Source organism: Protopterus annectens, chromosome 8.part0 (assembly GCF_019279795.1).
Source record: "Protopterus annectens isolate FY-2018-M chromosome 8.part0, PAN1.0, whole genome shotgun sequence".
NCBI lineage: Eukaryota > Metazoa > Chordata > Ceratodontiformes > Protopteridae > Protopterus > Protopterus annectens.
Window position 1 is genome coordinate 1,201,884,846 of NC_056741.1, and position 24,523 is coordinate 1,201,909,368.

Sequence of the window (24,523 nt, forward strand, 5' to 3'; positions counted from 1 at the left end):
ACTTTTCCTCATATGCAGTTTTGCAAATGGTATTAGTAGTATGCAAGATGCCATGAATCCCAAGGCATGCAGAATTTTTCTTGCAGGGAGTTGGGTCTTTGTTGCATTATTTTGAAGTATTGAGTCAGTTGTTGCTTGTCTGGCGTGAGATAAGCCATCTGGGCCGTTGTACTCAAGCTGGCACCCAGGAATATTATGTTCTGTGAGGGCACCAGTTTTGATTTCTTTTCGTTTACTGTGTACCCTAGGCAACTTAGAAGGTGTTTGACAAACGCCAGATGTTGTAACAGAATGTCCTTGCTTTCTGCTTGAATAAGGCAGTCGTCCAGGTATGGGTATATTGAATTCCTGTCTGCAGTATGCAATTACTGGTGCCAGGCATTTTGTGAAGACTCTGGGCGCAGTAGATAAGCCAAAGGGCAGTGCAGAGAATTGATAATGGGTTGAACCTGTAATGAAACCGAGGTATCTTCTGCAATTTTTTCTGATAGGGACATGCAGGTATGCCGCCTTGAGGTCCAACGTTACTAGCCAAGCCTTCTTGCCCAACATGGGAAGAAGCTGCTGTAGTGTTATATAGCATCTTGAATTTGGGTACTTGCAAATAGGCGTCTAGAATTGAAAGGTCCAGAATGGGTCTCCATGCTTTGTCCTTTCTGGGGACTAGAAAGGGTCTTGAGTAAAATCCTTGTCCTTGCTCCTGTGTGGCTCATGTCCATGAGAGCTGTACTTTGTTTTTGTGCCTCTGCCCATTAATTTGGTGGCAGGTTTGGCATTCCTTTTACCCTTGGCAAGGTGTGAAAATGGAATGTGTATCCTTGTGAGACAATGTCTAGGACCCATTTATCTTTTGTGATGATGTGCCAGTTGTCTGAAAAAAGTGCTAATTTTCCTCCCAAGGGAGCTGCCAAGAGAGATTTGCTTGGCAGTTTGAGGGTTAAGTCATTGTGTTTGTCTTCTAGTAGTTTGGGGCCTGTCTTCTCCTCCTTTCTGGGTGGCGGCACCCCATTGGCAAGGTTTGTAAGAGCCTTGTGACTGACCTTTGCCCCTTGGGCGTCTATTTGCCTCTCTGTGGTCTGTCAGAAGCTGGAAAGGACCAATTTTTTTGTTGGCCAATTTCTGCTGAAACGAGGGGGTTGTACCTGTAAAAAATCCTTGACCGTCTGCATAGACGGTGCCTTATCCTCCATATAGTACCTCTTCTGATTTGACACCAACATCCTGCTGTAAAGGTGCATCCAATAATTTTGCTTTAACATGATCAGGCAGGGTTTGTTCTTTTAACCAAGCAAGTCTGCGTATGACGGACCCAGTCACAGCTGCTCTACAGGAAGCTTCCAATGAATCAAATCCACATTGTAAAGTATGTTTGCCCACCTGTTCAGCTGCATGCAACAGATCCTGCATTTCCTTGAATTCAGACTGTTCAGAATGCGTGCTCAGCTTTTGTTTTAATTGAGACATTAGGAATTGCTGATATTTCAGCATGTGAAACTGACAATTTAATGCTCTCGTAGCTAGAGTAGCTGAGATGTATACTTCTTTCCCCATCTAGTGCTCTGGAGTCCCTTTCAGAGGGTACAGGATTTTTAACCATAGAAGCCTTAGCCCCTTTGGGACCCTGGGAAATTGTTTCTGGGTCAGCAACAGGGCTTCTATAAAGGAATTTGTGTGAGTTAGGTACTCTGTAGTATCTGTCTGGTTTGGCTGGAGCAGGAGGTAGAGAGTCTGGATTTAGACTAGATTCTAAGTAAACATCATCCACAATGTCTAAAAAGTACAGTTTTGTACCTACCATAAATGTAGATGTCCGATAGATATGCAACTGCAGTCCTTACATATGGGTTGTCCTGCCTCAGGCAGCCCTTCGTCGGCCGGATTCCAAAGTCTGGATCCGGCGTCGGCTGATGTCGCCTCTTCCCCGACGTCAGAGCGGCTGGGGTATAAAAGCATCAGCCGTCACCATCTTCTTCAGTGTTTCTTGCCCCAGATGCCAGGTGCCCTCCAAGGAAGGCTAAATTTAGAGACTGGATAAAAAATTCTAGACATGCACAACAGATTTTCCCCAGCTAATTTGAAAAAGGGAAGTGGACCCAAAAAGGAGAATTTACAGAGGGGTAGGAGGGAGGGAAAACCTGACTGCAGTTGCATATCTATCGGACATCTACATTTATGGTAGGTACAAAACTGTACTATGTCCTTCAAGAATGCAACTGCAGTCCTGACATATGGGTTAAATACCATAGCCCAGCTGGGGGTGGTAGGATGTAAGATAAAGATGGTGTAGCTAAAATGCCCTGCAGGACTGCCGAAGCAAAGCCTGCTCGGGATCTGGAGTATAAAGGCAGGTTGTAGTGTTTGGAAAATGTATGCACAGAGCTCCATGTAGCAGCTTCTAGAATATCCTTTGTAGCCACCCCTCTTAGAAAGGCTGTTGAGGTGGCTATAGCTCTGGTGGAGTGTGGCCTGATATTGGCTGGCACACCTTTTCCATGGAAAGAGTAACAGAATCTGATGCAGTGTCCAATCCATTTTGAAACAGTTTGTTTGGAAATTGCCTTTCCTTGTACTCCAGCAGTGTAAGCTACAAATAGTTGGTCAGACTTTGCTGGTTTTTGTTCTGTCCAAGTAGTAGCGCAATTGTCTGTGTATGTCCAAAGTGTGCAGCAGCTTTTCTCCTTTATTTTGAGGATTGGGAAAGAAGGTAGGCAGGTGAATTGTTTGATTTAGACACACCCTGGATATCACTTTTGGCATGAATGAAGGATTGGTTCTTAACGAAACTGTCCTGATGGAAAATGAGAAATGGAGGTACTGCCATGAGGGCCTGTATCTCAGAGACTCTTCTTGCTGAGGTAATTGCCAACAGGAAAACTGTTTTCCAGGAGAGAAATTGCAATTCTGAAGATGCTGCTGGCTCAAAAGGAGGAAGAGTTAATTTTTCCAACATGAAGTTGAGGTCCCATGCAGGCACTGGTGGTTTTCTGGGAGGTTTGATATTCTTTATCCCTCTTAGAAACTGTCTTAGCAAAGGATGTGAAAACACAGGTGGATCACTGTTGTATTTTGCTGAAATTGCTGAAGCGTGTATTTTTATAGAAGAATATGAAAGGCCATTATGTAGCATTTCTGCCAAGTATTCTAGTATCTGTGGGATGCTCATTACCGATGCATCCTGACCCTTGTTGGCATTCCAGATGCTGAATCTCTTCCATTTAGCTGAGTAAGTCTTTCTGGTGGAAGGTCTGTGTGCTTCCAGTAAGATCTCTTGAACTTTCTTGGAGAGAGAGATAGAGATATGGGGAGAAGTCATGGTACCCTCCATGCTGTCAGCTGCAATGTTTGCAGGTTGGGATGAACCGCCCTGTAATTGTGTTGAGTCAGAAGTAGAGGCCATTGAGGCAAAGGCCACGGCTTGGTGCGAGTTATGCTCCTTAGTAATGGATACCAGTGCTGTCTTGGCCAGTCTGGAGCTATCAAAATGCCTTTCGGTTGTTCTGCTTTCATCTTCAGTAACACCTTGGTCATTAATGGTAGAGGTGGGAATGCATAGATTGTTAGAGAGTTCCAGCTGAAGGAGAGAGCATCCATTCTCCAGGCTCGAGGATGGTGTGTCCGAGCAGAACTTCTTCAGATGATGATTGAGGTGTGAGGCAAAGAGATCTATGCCCCCATGCAGGAGTTATTTGTGAAAAAATGTCTGGATGCAACATCCATTCACGCGGGTCCAAAATGTTCCTGCTCAGACTGTCCGCTAGAACATTGTCCTTGCCTGGAACAAACTGGGATTGCAACTGTATGTTCAGTTTAAGGGACGTTTCCCAAAGAGTCATTGTTAGCCTGCAGAGGGGGTACGAATGAGTGCCTCCCTGTTTGTTTATGTACCACATAACAGTGGTGTTGTCTGTCTATTAGTAGTTGACCTTGCTGAAGAAATTTTCCGAAGGCCTCGATAGCATGAATCACTGCCAACATCTCTTTTTGATTGATGTGTAGATGCACTTCCTGGGGTGCCCATTGCCCTTGAATGCATCTGCCCTCCATGTGTGCCCCCCATCCATGATCTGAGGCGTCTGTTGTAATGGTTTGGCTTGTTTGAGGTTTGTTGAAAGACATGCCTTTGTTTAGCTGGCTTGCTTGTGCCCACCACAAAAATTCCTTTTGTAGACATGGAATGAGTGGAATAATTGCTTCTAAGCTTTGGCTGTGCTGAGACCATAAACTCTTTAGGTACCATTGTAGCTTGCTCATGTGTAGTCTTGCCAGTGGAATCAGAAGAATGCAAGATGCCATGAAACCCAGGGCCTGCAGGATTTGCCTTGCAGTCATCTGGGTGTGCTTTGCTAGGCTTTTGAAGTAATCTGGTAATTGTTCTTGTTTTTCTTCTGTGAGGAAAGCCATTTGTGAGTTTGTGTCCAGTTTGGCTCCTAGAAAAATTATTTGTTGGGATGGCAGTAGTCTTGATTTTTGAATGTTGACTGTGTATCCCAAAGCCTGTAGTGTTTAATGACATAGTTCAAGTTTCTTATCAAGGCTTGCTTGCTGTCCGCTTGTATAAGGCAGTCGTCCAGGTAAGGGTATATTTGTATCCCCTGGAGTCTGCAGTGTGCAATTACTGATGCCAGGCATTTCGTGAATACTCTGGGCGCAGTAGATAAGCCAAAAGGCAAGGCTGAGAATTGATAATGCTCTACCCCTGCAAGAAATCTGAGGTATCTTCTGCAACTGTCCGATTGGGACATGCAGGTATGCCTCCTTGAGGTCCAGAGTAACCAGCCAAGACCCCTTGCCCAGCATGGGAAGAAGTTGCTGTAACGTCAGCATTTTGAATTGTGGCACAATGAGAAAAGTGTTTAGAGCGGACAAGTCCAGTATAGGTCTCCATTGCTTTTCTTGGAACAAGGAACAGTCTTGAGTAGAATCCCTGGCCTTGTTCCAGAGGAGGAACCTTTTCTATTGCTTTGATTTTTAGCAACTTTGAAACTTGTATGAGTGCCTCTGCCCTTTGAATTTGTGGCAGGTTTGGCATGCCTTGTCTTGATGGTAAGGTATGGAAGTGGAACCTGTAACCTTTGTCTATTATGTCCAGAATCCATTTGTCCTTTGTTAAAACGTGCCAATTTTTTTGAAAATAAGGATAATTTTCCGCCTAAAGGTGCTTCTCTTTGAGCCTTGGTTGGCGGTGTCAAAGTCAAGTCATTGTGATTGTCCCTGTGGAGCAGTAGATGCCCCTGCGCCACTTCTCTGATTAGTCTGTTGCCATTGGCGGCCCCTGTAGGAGCCTCGGTATTGCCCTCTACCTCAAGCACGCCTGTTTTTTCCCCTTTGAAACAGGTCAGTGTCCGGAAAGGACCAATTCTTCGAAGGCCAATTCCTGCTGAACCTTGGTGGCATTTCCTCAATTGATTTCAACACATCTTTAGCATTAGCACCAAATAGCTTGTGTTTTTCCAGAGGTGCATCTAGAAGCTTTACTTTAACATGATCTGGCAATGCCTGTTCTTTCAACCAAGCATGTCTACGTATGACAGCCCCTGTCATAGCTGCCCTACATGAAGCTTCCAATGCATCATAACCACACTGAAGAAAATGATTGCTAACCTGTTGAGTATTACGAACCAAATCCTGCAAGGCCTTTCTATCTAAAGGCTCAGGAGAGGCTAACTTTTTCTGTAAATCATCCATCAAGAAATCCTGGTACTGAAACATATGAAAAAGACAGTTAAGTGCCCTCATGGCAAGGGTGGTTGAGGTATAAACTTTTTTACCCCACCTCTCCAGGGACCTAGATTCCCTGTCTGTGGGCAAAGGATTTTTGGCCGTGGAAGTGGCCACTCCTTTGGGCCCCTGGGAAATAGTTTTTAGATCAACAGAATGGGCCTTAAAGAGATGCTTATGAGTTTCAGGAACCCTGTAATATCTGTCTGGCTTGACAGGAGCAGGAGGGAGAGAATCAGGAGAAGCACTCGAGTCTGAGTACACATCAACCAATACATCTAACACTGGAGGAATAGCTAAAGGCCTGTGCTGGGGTAGCTTAAGGAAAGTATGAAGCCTTTTCCTGGAGTCGGAGAAATCCTGGCCCTGCCACTGAAAGTGCTCTCTCATGGAGTGGAGAATTTCCCCAAAAGAAATATCCTCAGGAGGAGAGGCAGAGGGAATAGATTCATCAGCATCAGAATCCTCGTAGGCCTGGAAGGATTCTTCCTGGGAATCTGAATGACCTGAGTCACCAGAGGCTTCATCTGAGGAAAAGGTATCTGTCTGCTCAACGCTAGGCCTTTTGTCTGCAGGCGGCCGAGAACCTCTGTCTGGATGAGCCTGAGAGCCTCTGATTAAGGAAATTAGATCTGCAGCAAGTCAAGATCTGTTTATCTCAAGTGGGGCCCTGTGAAAAAAGATTTAGGAGGGTGAGACTTAGCCTGGCTGGCAGCCTTAGCACGTGTGTAGGCCTTGATGGATATAGACACCAGAGGCCTAGCTGCCCCACGTGCAGGAGTAACTTTGTCCACCGGTATGGTGTCAGGCAAATCTTGGGCTTCGGTTTCAGGAGGAAAAACAACCAGCACAGAGGAAACCTCCGGGGCCGAAGTGTGCGGTAAAGCGGTGTCGGTCTGGAGCGGTTGAATTACCGCCTCCGAAGAGACTGATGCACTCGCGGTAGGTTTTGGCGTGGTGTCTGTGGAAGTCGCGGGCCGAGAATGTCTGTCCCGGTCCTTCCGTTTTTTGGAAATATGTGTTGTCGGTGTTTCCGACGGCATGATATAGGAGTAATTTTCCCAAAAAAAGTCTTCAGCAAATTCTGCCCGGCGCCTGAGTGTGCGCTTATTGAAGCAAGCGCAGGCAGCACAGGCCGAGACGTCGTGGTCTGGGCCAAGGCAGGGAAGGCAGTAAGAATGGAAGTCCTTATGAGGTATTTGTTTCCCACAAGACAAACAGTTATTAACTTTTACAGTTTTATCTGATATCGGCTGAGGCAAGAAAAGGTTCCCCAACAGGTTCCTTAGTTTTTTGATGACTTCGGTAACTGAAAACACAGGAGGTGGCCGACCGGCACTTGCGAACTGCTTCTGCTTCGGGCACCGCGCGGCAAGAAAGACTGAAGAAGATGGTGACGGCTGATGCTTTTATACCCCAGTCGCTCTGACGTCAGGGAAGAGGCGACATCAGCCGACACCGGACCCAGACTTTGGAATCCGGCCGACCGAAGGGCTGCCTGAGGCAGGACAACCCATATCTAAGGACTGCAGTTGCATTCTTGAAGGACATCTAGAGGGATAGCAAGTGGTCTGTGCTGGGGAAGTAAAGGAACTCTGAGCCTTTTCTTTGAATCGGAGTAGTCCTGGCCTTCCCAGTGGAAATGTTCCCTCATGGCATGTAAAGTTTCCCCAAAGGAATAGTCTTCAGGGGGAAGATGCTGAGGGGATAGAGTCTTCAGCATCAGAGTCTCCATAAGGGAGAAAGGAGTAATCCTGCTCCTTAGAAGAATTTGAGGAAACTGAAACCTGGTCAGAGGCGGCATAATCCTCCTCTTGTCTTGGCCTTTTGTCTGGAAGGGGATGGGTACCCCTGATTAGGGTAATCAAATCTTCAGCCATCTTAAGCATCTGTTTCTTAGGCATGGGGCCTTGAACTGGAGACTGATGGGCAGTCTTTTTAGGTGTTAATGGAGTTTTAAGCTTAGCATAAGATTTAATGGTGAGTGGTGAGTGTAGTCGGTCTGAAGACACCTTCTGCAACCAAAGGTGTTTCTACTGCACCAGGATCTCCTGCTCTGGTGTCAGAAGGGCCCAATGAAGATGGCTGCGTCAGCCTAGTACTCTCCGTTTGAGAATCTGAAGCTGTCTGGGGTTCCAATTCTGCTGTCGTCAGGGGCTGCGTAGACACCTCACTGAAAACCGGAGACAGGCCCGGCAGAGGTCTCTGTGTCTGGCTTGGTTCTAGGCTGCCTGTCCTTATTTTTGCGTTTTTTATGCATGCCGATCGGTTGCTCCGACGGCATGGTATAATTAAATTTCCTACCAAAGTAGTATAGAGCAAACTCAAAACGACGCTTGATAGTTCGATTATTGAACCTAGCACAAAACCGACAACCAGTGACATTGTGGTCTGGGCCTAGGCAAGGAATACAATAAGAATGAAGTCCTTATGAGGTTCCCACAAGAAATGCAATTAACTTTTTATGACATCGGACTGAGGCAAGAAAAGGTTCCCCAATGGGGTACTTAGCTTTATTGAAGACTTCGGACTGAAATTAGATTTGAAAATCTCAGGTGTTGGCCGACCGGCACTTCGGAACTGCTTCTGCTTCGGGCACCGTGCGGCAAGAAAGACTGAAGAAAATGGCATCGGATGCCTCTTATATACCCCTGGCGCACTGACGTCAGGAAAGAAGCGACAGCAACCGACACCAGACCAAGACTTTGGAACTCTGGCCAACTGCAGGACCGCCTGATGGCAGGAAAACCCAAGTGTGATGACTGCAGCAGGGTAACACGATGAACATCTGTATACTATGTGACAACTACATTTTCACCATCTCCCCAACCTACGCATAAGGTACTTGGGGAGAGTTCTACAGAAATTCTGCCAATCAAACCCAACAAAATGGGTGGATGCAGCCATTTATGTCTTCTGCAACACTAGGAAATTCCGTTTGGATGTCTAGAGGATCTGGATCCTGAAACCACTGAACTCTAAGCACTGTAGTATTCCTACATGGAATCTTGTGTGTGAACCATAGCAGTCAGTGGCTGCCATGAGTCCCAGGGACCCAAGGCAAAAGCCTGTCAAGCATGTCCAAAATCATCCCTACAGTTAAAAGTAACCTGTATGTCTTGGTATCAACTGAATAACCTATGAAAGTCAACTGTATCAGCATAAGGTACGAGATCCTACAGATTGCAACAGATACAATCTACACTGACACTTTAATCATATTTCAGTTTTTGACAGCAAAGAAGATCTATTAGGTAGCCATACCACTAGTCTTTCCACTCTGAAGTTTGTATATAAAAGAAATATGAATATTAAAAATATTTTGGAAAAATTGTGTAGCATTAATAAATCATATGGAATGTCTGAATGTGATAGCTGTGCAAAATGTAGATACATTTATGACAGTGTGAACCTCACCATTATGACATATCCTAGGAGTATATGTAACTATTGTAAATGTAATTGCAAGACTACCAGAATAGTATATATAGTTATGAGTGCATCCTGTGATAGTATTTTATGTGGGCAAAACTGAGACAACTTCGAATTAGGATCTATGACCGCTATTATGCGACGAAGAAAAAAGATTAAGGAAATGCACTTATTCCACACACTGTAGGAGTTTTAAAAAAACTAGAAAAGAAAGATTGGCAAGACAAGGCTGTAAAATAAACTGTTTTAATAAAAACAACGACAAATCCAAACACTGGTAAGGTTCTCCAACCCTTCATCAGACAAACAAAATAACACTGGTCTTTACATTTAAACATACTGACAACCAATCAAAAACAAACATTCCTAATACCTTACCCGCCTATTTTGTAAGGCAGGTTTTAAAGGAACAATTTCATTGATGCCTGGATATCTGTGTGATCCCAATGTTATGATCCATTTGGATTCAAGTGTCTCAGTAAGCAATTTTATATCCCCCCCTCTTGCTCCTAAACTCACATTGGTAATGACCTTAAATAAAAATGTATGTGTAGGGTTATCCATCAAGTGCCTATAAAGTGCATTGTGCTGATCTTTGTTTCTTATGCTGGACAGGTGCTGTAGAATCCTGACCTTAAACATGTTGTTTGTCATCCCTACATAGTAAACCGGACACTGTGTACACTCGGCCAAATAAACCACATTGGTGGTTCTACAAGTGGCTTTGGCCTTAAATTCAAATACCTGTCCTGTGGTTGGATGCTTGAAAGTATTGGACCTATTGATACTACTACATGCTTTGCAAGTACCGCAAGCTACCGTCCCTGTTCTGGTGATCAGTGGCTTGTTAACAGAAACTGTTTTTTCTCTGCAAAGTAAGTCCTTAAGATTTTGTTTATAACCAAAAAAGGGTGCTTCACCTATCAGAGTATCTAATTTGGGGTCACTTCGTAGTATATTCCAATTTCTTCTGACTATACCCTGTATATCCTGGATGTCACTGCTATGTGTAAAATAAAGCCTAACCTCATCATTTCTTTTGTTCTTCTGATGTTTTTCTCCTTCTATTGGACCTTGCCTCAACCAGGGTTTATATCCTTCATTTCGTTTCTTAGAACCAGAATCTATCACTCTGCTAACCATACCCTCATTATAACCTCTCTGGCCAAAACATGCTTTTAGGTTTCCTACCTCTATCGAAATCCCTATCATCTAGGCATAATCTAGAAGTTCTACACACTTGGCTTTTTACTATGTTGGAAAACATATGGCGAGGGTGCATACTATCGTACGAAAGTAGATGGTTCTTCCAACAATCTTTTTTGTGTAACGTGGAAATATACCCGTCCAAAGTATAGCTTATCTTAACATCTAAGTAATCTATTTGTTCCCTGGAATATTTTAAAGTAAATCTTAGAAAGGACGTGGTGGAATGAAGGTATTCCAGAAAACTATACAATTCTACTATGGTGCCCTGCCAAAAAATAAATATGTCATCTACAAAGCGTACATAGGTTCCTATGTGTGATTTCCATCTATCACTATTGAAAATATTGTTCTTCTCCCAAAAGTAAAGAACCAAGTTCGCATATGTATTGGCACAGGGGGTGCCCATGGCTACCCCCTGTGCCTGCCTATATGCCTGCGAACCACCTATGAAAACATTGTTTTCCAAAGTGACTCCCAACAACCTACATATCAATTTGATTGTGGAATCCTTCTCTCCCATTTCTTTTAGTACATACTCTATCGCTCGTATACCATAGTCATTACTTATAACAGTGAAAAGATTTTGTACATCCAGAGTCACCATGATGCTGTTGATGTAATTTTGTTTAAGTTGAAAATCTCTTACTACCTGCAAAAAACCCTTCGAATCCTTCAATATGGAGGCCACCCTATCCACATAAGGTTTCATATTACATTCTAACCAAATAGATACATTTTCTGTGACCCATCCCCTTCCAGATACGATGGGTCTAAGGGGAGGGTCACTTAAAGATTTATGGATTTTGGGTAAAGCTTTAAACACAGGTGTAGTCGGCTTAGCGACCATCAAGAACTTTAACAAGTCATCATCAATCATCATTTCAAAATGAAGACGCTTTAATTCTTCATGTACTCCTTGAACTGTCCTAACTATGGTAACAGGGTTAATGGGGATGTAAGTATTGTTGTCAGATAGCAAATCCTGCAATTTCCTATCATACAGTATTTTGTCAAGTACGACAATAGCTCCCCCTTTGTCCGCTCCCTTAATAACAATCTCTTTATTATTAGATAAATCAGCTAAAGCTTTCTGCTGTGCTGCAGTTAAATTAAAAAACTTACTTTGTATTCCCTCACTAAAATGTCTTCTCAGATCACATTCACATCTATTTATAAACATATTCATAGCTGTAGTAAACGGAGGTATAAAAGTACTGGGTTGCCTCAACATTGAGTTGGTTTCACTATTAGTGGATTCATTAGAAACATTATGAAACATACTCTTTAAGGCCAAATTTCTACAAAAAAGCGCTATATCAAGTACAACATCACTATACACACTAGTCCTTCCTGGCACAAATGTCAAACCTTTATTTAGGACGAACAACTCATCCTCAGTCAAAGTATATGAAGATAAATTGTACACCATACCATGACAAATATCACTAGTCACTCCAAAGTTCGTCTCCTCTTGTTGGGATCTCTCCCTTCGCTGTGTGATCTCTTCCACGGTGTACGCTTCTTTACTGGGGCTGGCAAACACTCCAAAAAACGTTGTCGTGTTTGCTCATGTTTAGGACGCGCTCCCTTCTCTGTATAAAAGTCATTGGAACCCCTCAAATCTGAGCCCTCATTGTTTATCAAGCTGGTTGTTCCTGTTGCTTGCAATAACCTTGGCGTTTCACCCGCATTAGCAGTCGCTGATGCAAACTGCTCCTTCCTTACTTCCACAGTGTCCGGTTCCTGTTGTGCTGCTGTTCGCCTTAACTGGTCAGGTTGCTCCTTGGTGGTCAACTCCTTTGCTGGTCTCGTATTCCCTTCGCTCATGGCTGGTTCACTACGTGCCTCACCTCTACGCTCACTTTGTTGACGCCTCGTCACTCGGCCGTCGCTATTCACGTCACCGATGTTCGAGGCCCCCTTGTACTTGGGCCAAACAAAGATATTGCCTGAGGAAAAATCCTCGAAATCACGTCTTAGTTTTTGTGTCTTTTGTTTTCGAAGTTTCTCATCATTTTCTACAAGGTCACGCTGTAAATCTGTGAGTCTCTGTTTATAACCTGGCTCCTTAAAATCTTCCTTGATTTTATTCAATAATGTATCGACACTTTTCTGTAGCTCCAATTGCTCTGGACCAAAGAACTTATTTATAAGGTCCATATATTTAAAGCCGGTCTCAATATTGAGTGTCTGCCATTGTGCAAGCAACTCAGGGTATCGTTCCCCCTGGGTTGGCATGCACAGAATTCTCATGCCACGGGGAACAATCCCAAATTGCTGACATGCTTCAAAATGGAAATTTTGCCATTTCAGTCTCTGTAACCTCATTGTTTTAAAATTCAAGTCTCGTATAAGATCATCAAACCTCTTATCTGTAGCCACTGGCACATTGTTTTTACTATGTCCAATTCTGTTCACCATAAGGCCAAGATCCAAAAGAGGATTTTTCTGATGAGAGTAATCAATAGTCTTCTTAAACTCAGAACTGCTGTCAACAGGTCCTGTGCTAGGTTCCCCTAGCTCGAAAGTTTCCATCAATGTATTCTCCATAGCCTGCACAGCACCAAAGCACACAACAACAAGATTATTGCAAGCAACAGGAACAACCAGCTTGATAAACAATGAGGGCTCAGATTTGAGGGGTTCCAATGACTTTTATACAGAGAAGGGAGCGCGTCCTAAACATGAGCAAACACGACAACGTTTTTTGGAGTGTTTGCCAGCCCCAGTAAAGAAGCGTACACCGTGGAAGAGATCACACAGCGAAGGGAGAGATCCCAACAAGAGGAGACGAACTTTGGAGTGACTAGTGATATTTGTCATGGTATGGTGTACAATTTATCTTCATATACTTTGACTGAGGATGAGTTGTTCGTCCTAAACAAAGGTTTGACTTTTGTGCCAGGAAGGACTAGTGTGTATAGTGATGTTGTACTTGATATAGCGCTTTTTTGTAGAAATTTGGCCTTAAAGAGTATGTTTCATAATGTTTCTAATGAATCCACTAATAGTGAAACCAACTCAATGTTGAGGCAACCCAGTACTTTTATACCTCCGTTTACTACAGCTATGAATATGTTTATAAATAGATGTGAATGTGATCTGAGAAGACATTTTAGTGAGGGAATACAAAGTAAGTTTTTTAATTTAACTGCAGCACAGCAGAAAGCTTTAGCTGATTTATCTAATAATAAAGAGATTGTTATTAAGGGAGCGGACAAAGGGGGAGCTATTGTCGCATGACAAAATACTGTATGATAGGAAATTGCAGGATTTGCTATCTGACAACAATACTTACATCCCCATTAACCCTGTTACCATAGTTAGGACAGTTCAAGGAGTACATGAAGAATTAAAGCGTCTTCATTTTGAAATGATGATTGATGATGACTTGTTAAAGTTCTTGATGGTCGACTACACCTGTGTTTAAAGCTTTACCCAAAATCCATAAATCTTTAAGTGACCTTCCTTAGACCCATCGTATCTGGAAGGGATGGGTCACAGAAAATGTATCTATTTGGTTAGAATGTAATATGAAACCTTATGTGGATAGGGTGGCCTCCATATTGAAGGATTCAAGGGTTTTGCAGGTAGTAAGAGATTTTCAACTTAAACAAAATTACATCAACAGCATCATGGTGACTCTGGATGTACAAAATCTTTTCACTGTTATAAGTAATGACTATGGTATACTTGTTTAGAGTATGTACTAAAAGAAATGGGAGAGAAGGATTCCACAATCAAATTGATATGTAGGTTGTTGGGAGTCACTTTGGAAAACAATGTTTTCATAGGTGGTTCAAGGCAGGCACAGGGTAGCCATGGGCACCCCTGTGCCAATACATATGAACTTGGTTCTTTACTTTTGGGAGAAGAACAATATTTTCAATAGTGATAGATGGAAATCACACATAGGAACCTATGTACGCTTTGTAGATGACATATTTATTTTTTGGCAGGGCACCATAGTAGAATTGTATAGTTTTCTGGAATACCTTCATTCCACCACGTCCTTTCTAAGATTTACTTTAAAATATTCCAGGGAACAAATAGATTACTTAGATGTTAAGATAAGCTATACTTTGACGGTATATTTCCAATGCTACACAAAAAGATTGTTGGAAGAACCATCTACTTTCGTTTGATATAGTACCATATGTTTTCCAACATAGTAAAAAGCCAAGTGTGTAGAACTTCTAGATTATGCCTAGATGATAGGGATTTCGATAGAGAGGTAGGAAACCTAAAAGCATGTTTTGGCCAGAGAGGTTATAATGAGGGTATGGTTAGCAGAGTGATAGATTCTGGTTCTAAGAAACGAAATGAAGGATATAAACCCTGGTTGAGGCAAGGTCCAATAGAAGGAGAAAAACATCAGAAGAACAAAAGAAATGATGAGGTTAGGCTTTATTTTACACATAGCAGTGACATCCAGGATATACAGGGTATAGTCAGAAGAAATTGGAGTGACCCCAAATTAGATACTCTGATAGGTGAAGCACCCTTTTTTGGTTATAGACGCAATAAAAATCTTAAGGACTTACTTTGCAGAGAAAAAACAGTTTCTGTTAACAAGCCACTGATCACCAGAACAGGGACGGTAGCTTGCGGTACTTGCAAAGCATGTAGTAGTATCAATAGGTCCAATACTTTCAAGCATCCAACCACAGGACAGGTATTTGAATTTAAGGCCAAAGCCACTTGTAGAACCACCAATGTGGTTTATTTGGCAGAGTGTACACAGTGTCCGGTTTACTATGTAGGGATGACAAACAACATGTTTAAGGTCAGGATTCTACAGCACCTGTCCAGCATAAGAAACAAAGATCAGCACAATGCACTTTATAGGCACTTGATGGATAACCCTACACATACATTTTTATTTAAGGTCATTACCAATGTGAGTTTAGGAGCAAGAGGGGGGGATATAAAATTGCTTACTGAGACACTTGAATCCAAATGGATCATAACATTGGGATCACACAGATATCCAGGCATCAATGAAATTGTTCCTTTAAAACCTGCCTTACAAAATAGGCGGGTAAGGTATTAGGAATGTTTGTTTTTGATTGGTTGTCAGTATGTTTAAATGTAAAGACCAGTGTTATTTTGTTTGTCTGATGAAGGGTTGGAGAACCCGAAAGCGCTTACCAGTGTTTGGATTTGTCGTTGTTTTTATTAAAACAGTTTATTTTACAGCCTTGTCTTGCCAATCTTTCTTTTCTAGTTTGGACTATTTTTGGTTTGGCAAGACTTTAGCCACAGCACAGAGCATTTTTTCCCTTTATGAGTTTTAAAAAAAAAAATGTTTTATGTATTGGAAAATATACAAATGCCTGCTCATGGTGGTTGTTTGGGGGTGATTATTGAAACTAAAGAATTACAATGGGAGATAAAAATTAAATGCCACTCCCCCCAGGATTAAATATTAAAACATCAGTGAGTGGATTGTTGGCTTTAAAATCCACATACAGTTCGAATACGTTTTTGTAGTTATTTGATTTTGCTATATTCAGGATTTTATACAGTAAAGTAGTTTTTTTATTGTATATAAAAAAAAAAAAAGTTATATACTCACCATAACGTTCCATCTGAGTAGATACTTCATTTGTCTGCAACCTGTGGGTAGTCGGATCCGAGCCGGCAGCTTTCCAAGCTCCAAGATCCGAGCTCCTAGCTCCTCACCCTACCCATAATCCCTTGCTACTAACCACATTATCTCAGATCAGTTATATTGCCCTAAAGGCTAAAGATGGAGAAAAATCTCCAAAGGAGCAATACCTTACCGAGGTTTGGGGGATGGCAGGGGGGGGTCGGTTGCAGACAAATGAAGTATCTACTCAGATGGAACGTTATGGTGAGTGCATAACTTCTTTATCTGAAGTAGTTACTTCATTTGATCTGCAACCTGTGGGACAGAGTCCCCAGCTTACCTAAAGACCCTGGGTGGTCCCTACGGAAGGATATTCCGAAGCACCGTGGAGCCAAAGGAAGCCCTACTTCTGGAGATCATGTCCAGCTTGTAATGAGAAATGAACACATGGGAAGAGGACCAGGTAGCTGCTGAACAAATATCGTCTACCGGAACTCTAGACCAGAAAGCCGTCGAGGTAGCCACAGATCTAGTAGAGTGCGCACGGACGCCAACTGGAGCTGGCTTCCCAGATGAAGTGTATCCCTGACTAATACACTGAGAGATCCAAATTTGCCACTGTCACCTTAGAGATTGGTTTGCCCATGGCTGACTTAGCATAAGAGACAAACAACTGGTCTGACTTGCGAAAATCTTTAGTCCTGTGCAAGTAAAAACATAGTTGTCTGTGTACATCCAATTTGTGCAATGTGTATTCACCCTTGTTCTGGAAATTTGGGAAGAAGACAGGAAGGTTAACAGATTGATTAATGTTAGTCTCTGTGGCTACCTTAGGCAGAAAGGAAGGATTAGTCCTGAGGGCCACCCTATCTTTGTGAAAAATAAGGTATGGATGCTTAATGCACAAGGCTTGCAATTCTGAGACTCGTTTGGCTGAAGTAATAGTGACCAAAAAGGCCGTTTTCCAAGATAAAAAATTTAATGGCACTGAGGCCGCCGGCTCAAAAGATGGCCTTGTTAATGCTTGTAAGACTAAGGTAAGATCCCATGGAGGCACTGCCGGCTTAACAGGGGGCTTCAAGAGAAACACGCCTTTTAAGAAGGTCTTGCATATTTTTGCTGACGCCAAGGAGGCTACGCCATCCCCTACGTGATAGTGAGAGATGGCTGCTAGCTGGACCTTAACGGTGGATGCACTAGCTCCCTGTCTAAACAGAAGGGACAGGAAGTCCAGGATAGTAGGAATAGGAACCGTAAAAGGGGTCTAATTCCTTATCCTTCGCCCAAATGGAAAAACGTTTCCATTTACTGCTGTAGAGCTTTCTGGTAGATGGCTTATAAGCTGCTACCAGAATGGCCTTAACAGGGGATGAGATACCCGGAGTCCTAGCCATCAATGGAACTGGATCAACCAGGCTGTGAGCCTGAGGTTGACCAGGTTGGGAGTGTGGCCTCTCGTCGGATGCGAGATCAGGTCTGGTCTGGGGTCCAGGATCCATGGGGGAGCCGCAATGTGAGACTGCAAAAAAGGGAACCAGATTTGTCGAGGCCAGAATGGGGCTATGAGAATCACTCTGCTCCCCAACAGACAGGCTTTCTGGATGAACTTCATCATCAGAGGAAGAGGGGGATATGCATAAAGGAGACCGGGCGGCCAAGCATGAACCAGAGCGTCCCTGGGGGATTCCCCTCTGGGGGGAACTATCACGAAGTAATCGCTGCATTTTGTGTTTAGGGGAGAAGCGAAAAGGTCGCAGCGAGGTTGACCCCACTTGAGGAATATCTGCTTCGCGACAGATGGATTCAGAAACCACTCGTAAGGACTGAGGAATTCCCGACTCAGCTTGTCCGCTAATATTTTGGACAGTCCCGGAATGTGCGTTGCTATCAGAAAGCGGTTGGTGGAAATCGCCCATTCCCACACTCTCATGGCTTCTCGACACAGGGGATAAGATCTGGTCCCCCCTGTTTGTTTATATACCAGACAACGGACATGTTGTCCGTCTGGATCGCAATAGTTCCTAGAGGGAGAAGGTGCTGAAGAGCCTGCAACGCCAAAAGCACTGCCCTCATCTCTAGGACGTTGATATGCAATGCAGTCTCTAGGGGAGTCCACGTGCCTTGGACGGATTTGCCCGCGTAATGTCCACCCCACCCGTGGCAGGAAGCATCCGTGGTCAACGTGGCTTTGACTGGGGAAATGACAAAGGGTCTCCCTTGAGTTCCTGGGCCTGTAACCACCAAAGAAGGGAGTCCCTGCATGCCCTGCTCAAGGGAATCGGCATGTCCAAGGGATGGACCGATAGCGACCACTGGACCTGTATGGTCCACTAACACCCGCATTCGCAGACGGGCATGGAAAGAAAGGCCGATCGCTGCTGACATAGACCCTAGAGCCCTCAGGACTAATTCTGCTGGAGGAGCGGGGCTCCGAAGAATCTCTAAGACATGCAGATACAAATTGTTCAACCTGACCTGTGTAAGAACCGCTTTGCAGATTCGAGTATCCAACCTGGCCCCTATGAACTCTAGGGCTTGAGTGGGGCACAGGCAGGACTTCTTTAGATTCACTGAAATCCCTAAATGGCGGAATAGATATAGGGTGTAATCTCTCGTCTGGACCAGTAGATGCCTGTTGGCGGCGGTGAGGAGCCAGTCGTCTAGGTATGGAAACACCTGAATGCCCTGGAGTCTCAAGTGGGCTGCAACCACTGCCATGACTTTGGTAAACACTCTGGGGGATGAAGTTAGGCCAAATGGAAGAACCCTGAATTGATAATGACTGGCTCCTAGCCGGAAGTGGAGGAACCTCCTGGATCATCTGTCCATAAGTATATGGTAGTACGCATCTTTGAGGTCCAACGAGCACATCCAGTCGTTCTCCCGCAGAAGGGGGAGAATAGATTGAAGGGTGACCATCCGGAATTTTTCCTTGTGTATGAACAGGTTCAGGGACGAGAGGTCTAGGATGGGTCTGAGGTCCCCCGTTTTCTTTGGCACCAAGAAGAACCTGGAGTAATAGCCCAACCCGGACTGATCTGGGGGGACGGGCTGGATGGCTCTTTCTTAGCAACTCTGAAATTTCCAGAGCTGCGGACTCCCTCTGATGGGGTAGAACATCTGGGAGACGTTTGGGTTTGGGGGGGGGGGGTGTGAACGGTATAGTGTATCCTCTGGATATAATCCGGAGCACCCATTGATCCTGTGTAATGGACTCCCATTTTGACAGGTGCTCCGACAATCACCCCCCGACTGCCTCCAGAGAGGGACAGTCTGGCAAGCCCTCAGGGCTGTTGCGTGGGTCTATCAGAGAAAGGTTCTCTAGACCCGAAGTTACGCGGCCTTCCTCTGCCTCTGGGCCGGCTTCCACCTTGTCCTCCTCTGCCTCTAGAGGATGAGTTGTCCGCAGCAGGACGGGATTGCTGGGATTTACGGAACCACAGCTTCTTTTGCCCCCTCTGATTCCTGGAGCAGGATCTTTGGGGTCTAGAGAAGCGGACTCAGACGGCCGACAGCGTCTTCCCATCCTTTTCGCTTTGGACCAGCGTGTCGCGAACTATTGAGCCAAATAAGGCCAAACCGTCATAAGGGGCGTTCGCAAAGGACGCCTTAAAGGGTTCCGTGAAGTCGCAAAGGCGGAGCCAGGAGTGACGTCGCAAGACCACTCCAGCTCCGCTAGCTCTAGCGGCCCCTTCCATGGCATGGGAAAGAAGCCGCATAGTTGTGTTTGATATGGACTTTAGAGTGGCCATTCGAGTCTCAAACACCTTTTTGTCTGGGACCGACATGGACTCCGGAGGGGCTGCAGCGTATTCTTTAACTAAGTCATGCTGTAGCCTAATGGTGGGTGCCATGTAGTTCAGCGACCTTATGGCAAAGGTCACTGAAGCAAACATCCGCTTCCCAAAATGGTCCAATGCTCGGAACTCCTTGTCCAGCGGATGGACCGAAGAACTTTCTTGGGCAAGTTCTTTCCTAGTGGCCACCGCCACCAACATAGCATCAACTGGTGCGCCTTTGGACCAAGAAGGTCTATCAGATGGAGGGCTGAGGACCTTGTCTGGGCGTCTAGGGATAGGCTCCACGGTGTCTGGCTCCTTCCAAGCCCTGGTGGTAATTAGGTCCACCAAGGGTCGGCTGGGGGGGGGGGGGACACCCAGGAGGTAGATGGGCCTGCCTCAAAGGCCTCCAGAAATACGGACTCGTCCAGGGAGGGCTTTTGGGCAGACCACCCCCCTCTTATACGTAACATTTCCATGATGTCTCCAAATGAGACATCTTCAGGGGGTGACCTTGGGGAGCCCTCCGTATCCTCCAAGTCCGTATGTACTCGGGGGAGTCCAGATGCCTCCTTTTGCACTGGTGCTTCCGAGGCGCCTCTTCGGCGGGACTGTCCGAAGAGGGCTCGTCCACCGGGTGGTGTTCCTCCCTAGGAACTAACTGGAGGCTTTGGGCAGGCTGTCCAGATGGACGGATGATCGAAGACAGACCCTGATACAGTGGGGGTACAGGTGGATCCGAAGGCCTGGTCGGGGACCTGGATGACCTCGACAGTACCCTCTCCACCTACCTCAAAAGCCGAGGGAGATTCACTGTCACCAGCCTGAGAAAGTAACCTCCTCGGCTCAGAGGATAGGATCTGGGTCGGAGCCGAAGCAATCGGACCCAAGGTAGTGGTGTGCCCCGACCCAATCGGCGCCGAACACACAACCACCCCCACGGATCCGATGCTCAACCCTCGGCCCCGAGAGCTTGGATCAGACAAGCTCGAAGGCATAGTCTGCGAATACACCATCTCTGTCGGCGCAGACGTATCCCCGGATCCGAAAGGGCCTGGATCCGACAACTCCGAGACCCGAAATAGTCGGCGAATACACCATCTCTGTCGGCGCAGACGTATCCCCGGATCCGAAAGGGCCTGATCAGACAACTCAGAGACGCGAAAACGGGTCAGAGAAGGAGCGATCGGGGCAAAAATGGGGGCTGCACTCCCTCCCAAAGGGGGGGGGGCAAGAGCATCCCCATCTGCCATCTGGGTCTGTAAAAATCTTCGCATCATCCGATCCATGTCTGCTTCGGAGATGCTCCTTGTAGACCGCTAGGAGGTAGCAGAGGCAGGCCGGGAGGGCCGCCTCGAAGACCTCGAGGGAGACCTATCCTCCTCCTCCGGCTCCGGAGAAAAGGAAGGTGAACGGAGCCGAGAGGACAAGGATCCGGAGACCCTCTCAGGGGACTTTAGAATCTTTTCAGGCGGAGCAGAGGGATGAGACTCTGCCCGCCTTTTTGAACTATGGCCCTCTGTCCCTATGCTGCTTCTTCTTGTGGGAAGAAGCACTAGACTCCACAGAGCTAGTACCTGATAAGGGAGGTTGAGTCCCGGGTACAGCTAAGGGAGTAGCCGGCGCCGAAGATACAGGAGTAGCTTGAACCCGGCTGGGAGAGGAAGAAGCAGATTCCTGGGGGAGTTTTCCCGCCAGGATCAGCTTGTTCTTCCTGTCCCTGAGTGCCCGAGGGTTGAAGGCCGCACATATCTGGCAGGCCTCCGATAAATGTGCTGCCCCCAGGCATAAAACGCACTGAGTGTGGCCATCAGCTGGGGAAAGCTTATGGCCACACTCAGTACATTTTGAAAATAGGGCCTTAGATTCAGCCATAAGATCTCTCACACACACATACCCAAACACTAGGGGGGGAGGGGAGAGATAAATCTAAACTAAGGAAAAAAGTTTTTTTTTTTTTTTAAAAGGGTTTGAAAAGATTTGACACTAAAAAAACACACACACACAATTTAAACTAGAAAAAAAAAGCTATGAAATGGAACAATCTCACCAGGCCAGGAGCTCTTCACTAAGAAGCAACTGGCTTTAGCCGCGGCAAAAAACGATCTGAGGTAATGTGGTTAGCAGCAAGGGATTATGGGTAGGGGAGGAGCTAGGAGCTCGGATCTTGGAAAGCTGCCGGCTCGGATCCGAGGTCGGATCAGACTACCCACAGGTTGCAGATCAAATGAAGTAACTACTTCAGATTACAGGAATTAACTTCTGAATTTAATGGTTTAATTGATTGCACATATACTACTATTTTTTTTTTTATCATGTAACATTTTGCCACTTTTCGCCCAGGATTAAATGATAAAACATCACTGAATAGATTGTTGGTATTAAAATCCACACACAGAATAAGCTTTTATATATATATATATATATATATATATATATATATATATATATATATATATATATATATATATATATATATTTGATTTTGTTGTATTTTGGCTTTTATACAAGTAGTTTTTTTTATTGTATATAATGCAAGTATTGACTTTTGAATTTAATAGTTTAATTGACTGCACAAATTCATACTTTTTTATCACATGACATTTTTGGTATTATACTTAATGGGTTGTTTTAATTTCTCAACTATCTGAAGAATTCCTGGAATTTTAGGATGAAAGCGATTATTGAAAGATTTACTTTCCCTGTGTATGGACAACATTTTTACTGGTTACACATTTTTTTATGGTGAAATATTTACTAGTGTTAGGTATGAATATCCAACCAGATGCTATGAACAAAGAACACTGGAAATATCACTAGGGATTTCAACAACTGCAAAGTTAATCAAATACAAATCTGCTAATAAACAAAAACAGTTACATGTTATGGATTTCAACCCATCCAGTATGCTCTGGTATTACCTTGTAAGCTGAGTGAGCTGCTTATGGTTTTCAGGGATATCCAGTGGTTTGTACATGAAGTGTCTTAGGTCTGGCACCCCCAATAGTGAGATGCTGTAAGACTGGCTTTGCAGGGCAGAAGAGATAGCCTGAATAGAGTTATGAGTAGCCATGCTTTCTTCAATCTTTTTCTTGCAATCCGAGATAGAGTAGAATGCCTCCCTGTCTGTAGAAAGCAAGAGGAGGCATACTGTGCAGTCTGGGTCCAAGTAAGAGATGTAAGCATAGAAATAGCCATTTGGGTTGAAGCGTGGTAAACAGATCGGAGTCCATACCTCACCAGCTTGGAAAGCAGATGAAGCACGAATTAAATTGAGCAACAAATGAAGGTCCACAGGATCTAGACGAGTATCATCAATCACGGTCCTCTCTTGCACAATCGTGACCAACTGATTTTTAGCAATAAGGATGGAAAAGACCAGGTTAGAAGTTGTAGCCTTCTGTAAGATCTGACTGAGGGACTCTCGTAGAGAAGATGAGAGGGGGAGGCACTGCACAGCTCCCAGAAGGAAACTAGGATCAGAATCTATGAGATTCAGGAGGTTATCCAAGATCTTTTCAGAGCCAGTAAGAAGCCGCCTTAAATCATAATTCTTCTTGCGTTCAAAAATGCGTGCAACACTGGCTTGAGTTAACATGCTAATAATCTGGTAATATACATAAAGGAGTTCACTATGGAGCTGAATCTCAGACTGCAATGTTCGTGAAACTGATACTAATACCAGAGGGCCCCGCTGAAGGAAAACCACTTTATGATCATCTGAAAGACAAAAACAACAAATGTCAGCTGCAGTAGATGATGGGAGACTGTTTAGTTGCAAATGAACTTACCCAAAATTGAAGAATGTGGAGTATGTTGATAGTGCAGTACTAATTCTTTGGACTTCTGACACAGAATATCTAAAGCCTGACCTTACTTTGAGAGCTTAGTATCCTTTTTCCCTTCCAGGCTGGGCAGATATTCCTATGTGGATGTCAGTGGTATAGAAGTGACATCAGTTAATATTATCTTTAGTTCTTGCCATGGCAATAAAGCTCTCTATGGTCTGAAGCCAGAACGCAGACATTCCCAGTTGAAATAATTCCCAAGAATGCAGTTTCCACATAGGCAGCCATACAAGATTTTTTTTCTGCAAGTTCTAAGCCAATCCAAAGAGGGAAGGCACCTAGTCAGGGTAACAAAGGAGAAAAGGAGGATGGATGACTAGGGTACTCATTCCAGTGTGAGGATACCCATAGATCCAGTGTGAAGATACCCATAGAAAAGAAGAGGGAGGAAACTGGTACTGGAACAATGAACAACCTGAATATCTAAAATTAACACAAACTACCACACAACTCTACTATGTTCACTGTTGCAGTAATAACCCCTGGGGAGATCCCCAAAGCTCACAAACCACTGGACAGCTGTCATTTCACAGCAGTAGGTTGCAGAAACCCCTGCAGAATGGCTATAGTCTATCCCGCCCTGCTAGCAGTAGGGTGAACGAGCCCCTGTTGAATGGCCATCCATGGCAAATCCTGCCTATGCCCCCAGATAAAATTGTTCAAGCTGTGATACTAGGAGAAGATACTAACACATGACAATTTAACTGCTTTCAGGCCAAATTGGGTACTGACCCCCCCCCCGGAAGGCACTGCTGGCTGCAGGTGCTCTAGTGGAATAGGTCCCAATGGGGCTTGAAACAAGTTTGTCATGAAAGGAATACTAGAAGCAAATACAGTGTACCTCCTATGGTATGTTTTCCAAAAGGCTTTCCTTATTTGTTCTTTGCAAATGAAATTAAAATTTGTTCAGATTTTCTTATTGATTTTGTCTTGTCCAAGTAAAA

General features: G+C 44.5%; 1 protein-coding gene across 1 annotated transcript in view; it reads right to left on the reverse strand.

Moving 5' to 3' along the window:
• Window positions 1-24,523, reverse strand: part of LOC122809304 (vacuolar fusion protein MON1 homolog B-like) — a 466,888-nt gene that overhangs the window by 224,554 nt on the left and 217,811 nt on the right. Inside the window, exon 4 of the mRNA XM_044080694.1 lies at window positions 22,653-23,451. Within this exon, the coding sequence (XP_043936629.1) occupies window positions 22,653-23,451 (799 nt within the window). The remainder of the gene's footprint in view (window positions 1-22,652; window positions 23,452-24,523) is intronic.